Source organism: Anolis sagrei, chromosome 1 (genome assembly GCF_037176765.1).
Source record: "Anolis sagrei isolate rAnoSag1 chromosome 1, rAnoSag1.mat, whole genome shotgun sequence".
Classification (NCBI taxonomy): Eukaryota; Metazoa; Chordata; class Lepidosauria; order Squamata; family Dactyloidae; genus Anolis; species Anolis sagrei.
The window spans coordinates 86,957,381-86,965,284 of NC_090021.1; the positions used below are offsets into that span (position 1 = coordinate 86,957,381).

General features: G+C 42.9%; 1 protein-coding gene across 1 annotated transcript in view; it reads right to left on the reverse strand.

Annotated features, from left to right (window-relative positions):
• CLVS2 (clavesin 2) overlaps nt 1–7,659 on the reverse strand; it is a 52,728-nt gene extending 45,069 nt beyond the window's left edge. Inside the window, exon 1 of the mRNA XM_060753275.2 lies at nt 6,201–7,659. Coding sequence (XP_060609258.1) covers nt 6,201–6,589 — 389 coding nt within the window. The 5' untranslated portion in view covers nt 6,590–7,659. The remainder of the gene's footprint in view (nt 1–6,200) is intronic.
• Between the last annotated feature and the right edge of the window lie 245 nt (nt 7,660–7,904).

Consider the following 7,904-nt stretch of genomic DNA (forward strand, 5'->3'; position numbering starts at 1 on the left):
CAGATTCCATTGATCGAATGATTCATACCTTTAAAATCCTCATTTACTTTGAATCAACTGTTTTTTATCCATACATATTACTGCAATGGTTTTACACACATCTCCATCAAATAGCATCCATGACAGAAGGTGCGCCTATAGAATTAATGCAATATGACACCACTTTAACTGCCATGTCCCAATGCTATATAGAATCATAAGAGTTGGAGTTTGGTAAGACACCTACACTATTTGGCAGAAAAAGGTAATTTTCACTTTTAAAATTACAACTCCCATGTTTCCATATCATTTACCCTTGGCAGTTAAAAGTGGTATCAAGATGCATTAATTCTACAGTGTAGATGCACCCAGAGACTGTTAGAAAAAGGAAACTGAGGAAAATACATGCTCAGTATTAGCATGCAAATTAGAAGAAGGGCTTAAAAGCATCTTCTTCTGTTTGTTTCAGAACAAAGTAAAACTTATTCTCAGTTATTCACCCTACCTAGCTCCCAAATTAGATATTATAATACTGTTATAAATTCTGTCAAATTCTGTCCCGCTTTCCTTCTCCATCTTCCCCCCAAGCAGTATTTGTTACCATCCTCTCACAAACTGATTACTTCCACCTATCCAGTTCCTTTCACTGAATCTGATGTTAATAACTACTGAACATTTACTGTTGACAGGCCTAACCATCTGTAATAACATCACGCTTCATGCCTAAACAATTAATGAAAGAATACATCAACAAATGATGCAACTAGAATGGAAATTGTGCTTACACCCTCATAGATGCTAAAGGGTTTAGGGTGTTCTTCAGGTTAGGTACAGGACGCTTTTCTCCTGACATGTCTTGATGACTTCTCAGGTGAGCAGTATGAATTTTGTCTTATTAATATTAAACGCAGTTTATTAAAGAGATTCTGGTTTATTTTGTTAGTGGGTGAGTTGTTGTTAGCTGCCTTCAGGTGCATTTCAATTTATGGTGACCCCATGAATGATAGACCTCCAAGTCACCCTATCCTCAACAGCTCTGTTCAGGGGCAGGAGACTCATAACCTTTGCTTCCCTGACTGAGTCTATCCATCTGTTGTTTCCCTATTTTGTTATCGCCCTCCACCTTGCCAAGTGAGTCCTGTCTTTTCAGGATATAGCCAAAATTACAACCTCAGTTTAGGCATTTTGGCTTATAGACAGTTTGGGCCTGATTTGTCTTAGGACATATGATTGGCATTCTAGCAGTCATATGACTGTCATTCTTGCAGTCCTCAGCATCCATGGACTGCTTTTTTCAAGCACTACATTTTAAAATGAATTGATTTTTTTTTTCCTATTGGCATTCCTCATTTTTCACAACTGCACATAGTAATAGGAAATACAACTGCATGAAACAGCCTAACGTTAGCAGTGAATTAAATTTTTTTGCATTTTTGGATCACAAAATCATAGAGTTGGAAGAGACCTCGAGGGCCAGGCATGTAGCCGAGGGGGGGGGGGCTTGAGGGGCTTCAGCCCCCACCCCCTGAAATTCTCATGGTGGTCCGCGAGAAGGCCTTACTGGTACATTATTTAAACTGTTATGTTTATTCATATCATGATCTGATCACCATGCTCAATATATCTCATATGCATGCGGGTATTGGGGTAATGATACAAAAGGTTTGCTAGGGTAGACCCTCTTTCACTCAGACTCAGTCCCCCCGAATCAAACTCAGCCCTTCCCCCCCCCCCCCCCGGAAACAAAATCCTGGCTACAGGCCTGTCGAGGGCCATCCAGTCCATCCTCCTGCCAAGAAGCAGGAAAACTGCATTCAAAGACTTGTCTAGTTTATTTGCTTATTTGCTTATTTGCTTATTTAGATGGGCACCAGAGCTCTTTGTTTGCAATTCTCACAACTAACCCCTAAACTACATAACCCAAGTTCCATATGCGGGACCTGTGGCAGTAAAAGTGGAATCATTGTGTTATATATGCGTTATGTAAAAGATTGTTCCGCGTCCTAGTCTCCAAGGAAGCAGAAAACAAGCTTGCTCCCTCCTCCCTGTGGCTTCCTCTCATGTATAAATATGTGAGAGGAAGCCACAGGGAGGAGGGAGCAAGCTTGTTTTCTGCTTCCCTGGAGACTAGGACGCGGAACAATGGCTTCAAACTACAAGAGAGGAGATTCCATCTGAACACGAGGAAGAACTTCCTGACTGTGAGAGCCGTTTAGCAGTGGAACTCTCTGCCCCGGAGTGTGGTGGAGGCTCCTTCTTTGGAAGCTTTTAAACAGGCTGGATGGCCATCTGTCAGGGGTGATTTGAATGCAACATTCCTGCTTCTTGGCAGGGGGTTGGACTGGATGGCCCATGAGGTCTCTTCCAACTTTTTGATTCTATGATTCTATGGTCTCAGTGTAGATTTAAGGGGACATTCATAAATTGAGGCTATGTGTGGTATGATACATTAGAGTATTATGTTAAAATGATAGAAATCCAAATTGAAACAAGAACAATACACAACAGTTTTGTTTTACTCTGATTGACACAGTCTTCATTTAGATTTCTTCCCAAATAAAGTATTTCACTTGCATTTTAGCAGAGGAATAAGCATATGGCTAACATAAAGGTAAATTTGAATTCAAAATATTACTTTTTTTAATGACAACTTCCAGAATCCTTCAGTGAAGACAGTGGCTGACTAAGCTTATTGGGACATTCGGGAAGTTGTAGTCCTAAAGAGTGACTTTTCTAAGTTATGTGCTGAATAACCCTGGGTTAGGAGTGAAGCCAATGGGTTGATCTCACCCCTTTTTCCATGCAGTCAGCGTATGCCTGGAAGAAATAAGTGGACAAGGCATCTGAGCCAGAGCACAGATTTGTCTAACCTGGTGCTCTCAGCTGCTATTAATCTTGCCCTCCAGGCCTGCTTCTGAAGATCCTTTTAACTGTAGAGGTGGGGTGTTAATCTGGGGCATTTTTAAAGGCAGCACCAGAGGGGAACAATCTTATTCCCATCCACCATGTATTTACTCTATACACATACACACAACAGGTCCTTGATATGCATTGGAATTTGGTTCCAGAACCCTCTGTAAATATCAAAATCAATGGATACTCAAGTCCCATTGTATACAATAGCATAGTAAAATGTCCATTATATAAAATGATAAAACCAAGGTTTGCCTTGTTATTGTTGTTGTTTTCAGGGGAGGGATATTTTCAAACATGGATGGTCAGATCTGTAGAGGCATAATCAATGAATATGGCCAACACTCTACAGACACAGATACATACATTTTTGGAACTGGGCGATGAACATGCTAAACATACAAGACATCTCGATGGCACTGTAAGATCAATACTGAAAATGAGGAGTGCATAAAACCATGTCTTAAATCCTGGAGCTGCTACAAGTCAGTTTCACTGACTCAGAAAGACCAATGTTTTCCTATGCTCCTAACAGGCTTCATGGGGGAGAGGAGGTGTTCCAAAATCTCAGTTCCATACTATCTTAACTGAAGTTAAGTGAATGACAAGCAAAAAGAAAAAAACCCTGTGCACATCATGGCTCTTATTTGTTTTAGAACTGAATATTTTTCACAATCTAATTACAAACTCACCACCAAATATATGTGGATAACAAATGTATGGACGTGTGAGTTGATATCATGCAAATTAGAAATGTGAAACCTTTGGCCTCTCAAACAGTGAGGAACTACTACAATGTGGAATGAATTTATGGATTCTGAGCTGGCGAACGTTGAGCACTAGACTGGCTTTATTGATAGTGATGTATAATTGATTTTTAATTGTTTTAATTGTTTATAACTGTTGTCTATATATGTTATTTTATTGTTGTGTTGGCATCGAATTGTGCCTTTTGTAAGCCACCCTGAGTCCCCCCTTGGGGGTTGAGAAGGGCGGGGTAGAAGTACGCAAAATATATAAAAAATAAATACTCCCATAATACTGCACCACCCATCAGACTAGCTAGAACTCATGGGAATCACAGTTCAAAAACATCTGGAGGGTTGTGTGATACTACAACTCTAATGCATGTTATAAAAGGGTTTAAAAATTATCTGGTGAAATAAAAGAACTACTTGTACAGAAAAAAGAGAGATTAGTATAGAGTCCTGAATGTATATAAGATTGACATGAAGGCAGAAGTTGGGCAAGGTGTTATCCTGAGAGTTCATGAGCTCCCTGCCATCACAGGCTGCTGCTTCTGTTAAAATTTAATGGTGGGTGGCAGGTGTAATCACCTAAGAGCATCCAACTGCTTGGTCATTTGGAAAAGACTTAAATGGATTTCTGTAAATTGTATGTATCTGCTCCATTGACAGTGAACGGGTTGATTCCTTTCCCATCCTCTTATATTGCCCAGACAAGAACATCTGAGACCAGCCTGAACCATGAAGTCTGCACATGATAAAGACTCAGCAGCTGTCGGTGTCATTTTCTATTATGAGATTTTCCTCATATTTCTTGTGTTCCTGATACTTTTGGTCTACCTCTCATTTCCCAGTATATTATGTTATGCTGCATTTTAGCCTGGAAAAGCATCTCATACATTTTCAATCACAGATTTCTACTGGTAGGAGTCGCAGTTTCTCCTTCAGAAATAAAGCACCTGTATTTAAAAGTTATAAAGAAATCATTTGCTGGGCCAAATGACAGGATGCAACTTGTGGCTTCAATAGCATTCTGCAACATTCTGATATGTATCCGTTTATTCCCAATTCATCATCCTGGATTGAACCAAATTGACAAAAGTGAAGCTTCTGCAGACTATTTTCCATTCCAATTTGGAAGTCATTGATTTCTTTAAACCTCTGGGCCAATTACTATCTTTTGGTCTTTCCTACCTTATGACGTTGTTGCAAAAAGAAATGAAACAGCTCTCTGCAGAAAAGGCAAAATATAAAATGCATTAAAATCAAAATATCCTTGATAAGGAGGATGGATAGCCTCTCTTTAGAAGATATGTCTCATGCTGTATCATCCTGGGCAATCTAGTTAGCTCCCTTCATGCTGCTATCTTGAGCATTGGGTTCAAATACCTGGGAGAGAAAAGACATGTCCCCTTCTTGGGCATGGTTACAAATTCTTCCTATTTCAGCCCACTAGACATATTACTACATTGCAGCCAAAACTATGGCAAGCGTTAAGAATATTAAAACTTCGGTGCTCTAAAAGATCTCATCACAGCTGTACTGAATATGCTGCTTTCTTATGGAGATAATATCTTCTGTCTGAATACTAGTCCCAATGGGAAGGAACTCATTTCAGATCCTCAAAGTGTAAATAATGCATGCAGTCTAGCCTCAATTTTTTTACATTACTGGAAACAACTGGGGAAAAGCAACCTCCTAAGGAACATGCGCAAAAGTGACATATTATTGGCTTGGTTTATTTATACAGTACCATCAGCAGCTGCTATTTACCATGCCTGTTGTAAGGAGGTGCACAGAGTTATGTTATAGTCAGCTAGAGGAGAATCCCATTCTTTCCCAGCTCAAGATAAATTGCATTATTTACTTGACAGATTACTGTAATCCAACATGAAAAGTACATCTATCCTTCACCATCAACTCAATGGTGATGTTACTAAAATGTTACTAAAAATCTTTCCAGCAAGACAGAGAATCAGGAGAATAAAAGGGCCTTCATGTACATATCTAGCACTTCATATTACCGCTGAGCCATGGCAGTTAAAGTGATGTCAAACTGCATTAATTGGACAGTGTAGATATAGCCATAGTCCCAAATTCAGCAATACGTTTAAGGACTGTCTCTTGCTGTCATGATTGTTGTTGTGAGCTTTCGAGTTGCTTCTGGCATAACACAAATCTATCACAGGGTTTTCTTGGCAGGAAATGTTCAAAAGATGTTTACCACTGCCTTCCTCTGCTGCAACTGAGAGAGTGCGACTCCTTCAAAGCAGCCAAGCACAGATTCAAACCCTGGTTTCCAGAATCATGGGCCAATGCTCAAGCAAATACACCAGAATATCTGGATCAATTCATGAACATTACAATTTGCCACACAGAAACGGCAGTACAAACAAGGTACCTTACATGCTGAACATTAGGTTGGTCAAGTACTGGAACACAGTCATAATTTTGTCACTGGTTCTATCACAGGTCTGGTCTGCAATCCTATCAGACTCAGGTGAGCATCACAGCCTTCCCAAAGCATCCCACAATGTGTTACAACCCAAATTCTACCTTTACCTGCTTTGATCCCAGTTGGCAGCAAAGAGGACCAGAATCTTCCGGCCGTAATGGTCAAGGTTGGCCAGCCCTCCGGGGAAGCCATCCTTGAGTGCCTGCTTGATGCCTGGGTCGGTGGCTTTGAAGCTCTTGAACATATCCAGGTTCTGCTGACGGTACTCAAAGTACTGGGCCAGCAAGCGGAAGGCCTCAAAGTGCTGGAACTTTCTAGCCCGAAGGAAACGGAGGATGAAGGCATCGTCCGTGCGCAGAAAGCCAATGTCTGGCCGAGTGATCACCATGTCCCGTACCTCCTGGATGTCCTGGTGCAAAGTGTCTGGGTTTTCATTCAATTCCAACCGGGCTTTTTCCAGCGTCTCTGGAGAAAGGCCTGCCTGCAAATGAGTCATTGTGTCACTCTGTCCTGTATCACTGCTTCCACTCTGCTGGTTGGTAAGAAGGGATCCAAACCTAAATTTGCCAGAAAATCCCAAAGCTCTGGTTCCTTAGAAACAATAACAGGGAAAATAGATCCTTTGTTTTTCCAAGAGGGAGGGGGAAAAGCAGACTCCACCTTTTCAAAAACAAAAAAAAATATCCAAAGAGCCTGGTGGTCCTTTGCCTTAAGGCATGAATCTCTCCGACACAAATATCTGGCAGCGTTCAATAGGTAAGCCTTGCTCAGTTCCCATTTGCCCTTTGCATCTTGCTCAGGCCAATTCTTTGGTGACCCCACTAAGCATCTGGTCCCAACCTCCCTGCACTTGTTAACTGCTTGAAGCAGCTGTAAAAACTATGGCTGGCGGAAATTTGCTTTATTCTCCTGCTGCCAGCTGGCAGAAAGAATGGCCCTGGCAGGGCCCAAGAAAGCTGAGTTAATAGCTTTGAGAACCCCACGCAAGCAATAGGAAGGGGGTGAGCGAAAAGGCTTTCACCCACACCGTATTGTCCCTTTCGGATGCGGTCCAGGGAAAATTAAATACCCCCTCAATCCAATTCCTATGGGATGTTCTCCAGTGGCAGCAAACAAGGCCTGAGAGCCAGGCAGCAATATTTCTTCCCCATAGACTGGGATGATGTTGATTTCCCCCCTTGTCTTTTAACCCACCCCACTCCAGAGCGCTCTGCAAAGCAATGATCTCACTCTGGGTGCATCCTGCAACAGATTATATAGGGTGATAGAGACCAAGAAATAAGAGTGGGGTGCTTCAAGCAAGCCCTTCTTCCCTCCAGGCTCTGTATGTGGGAATGAGCAAAGGTTTCCTTTGGGGAAACGGGGCTTCTTTCCCTACCTCCACCTCTTTTGGTTTGTGGGGCTTTCAGAATGGCTTGGAATGGATTCTTCCGTCCTAGAAAGGGAATGATGTGATGGAGGACCACAAGGGAGGCTTGGCGACCTTCTGGGCGCCTCACCTCCGCCTCGCTGGTGGGGCCAGGGGGATGCCGACGCCTGGCCAAAACAATAAAGATGGAGAGAGGGGGGGGGGAGGGGGAGGGAGGGAAGAAGCGAGCGATCCTGCCGAAGATCCAGCCGAGGAGGGAAAGCACGGCCAGGCAATGCGGCACCTTCGGGCATCCGTCGGCGGCGAGGAGGGCGAGCCAAGCCGAGCCCCGGAGAGGCAGCCAAGGAGGAAGCAGCCCAGGTGGCCGCCTCCCGAGCCGCCTCTCCCAACAGCCCCGCCCGGGCCCCGAGCGGGAGAGGCGATGGACGCGCAGGAAAGGGCA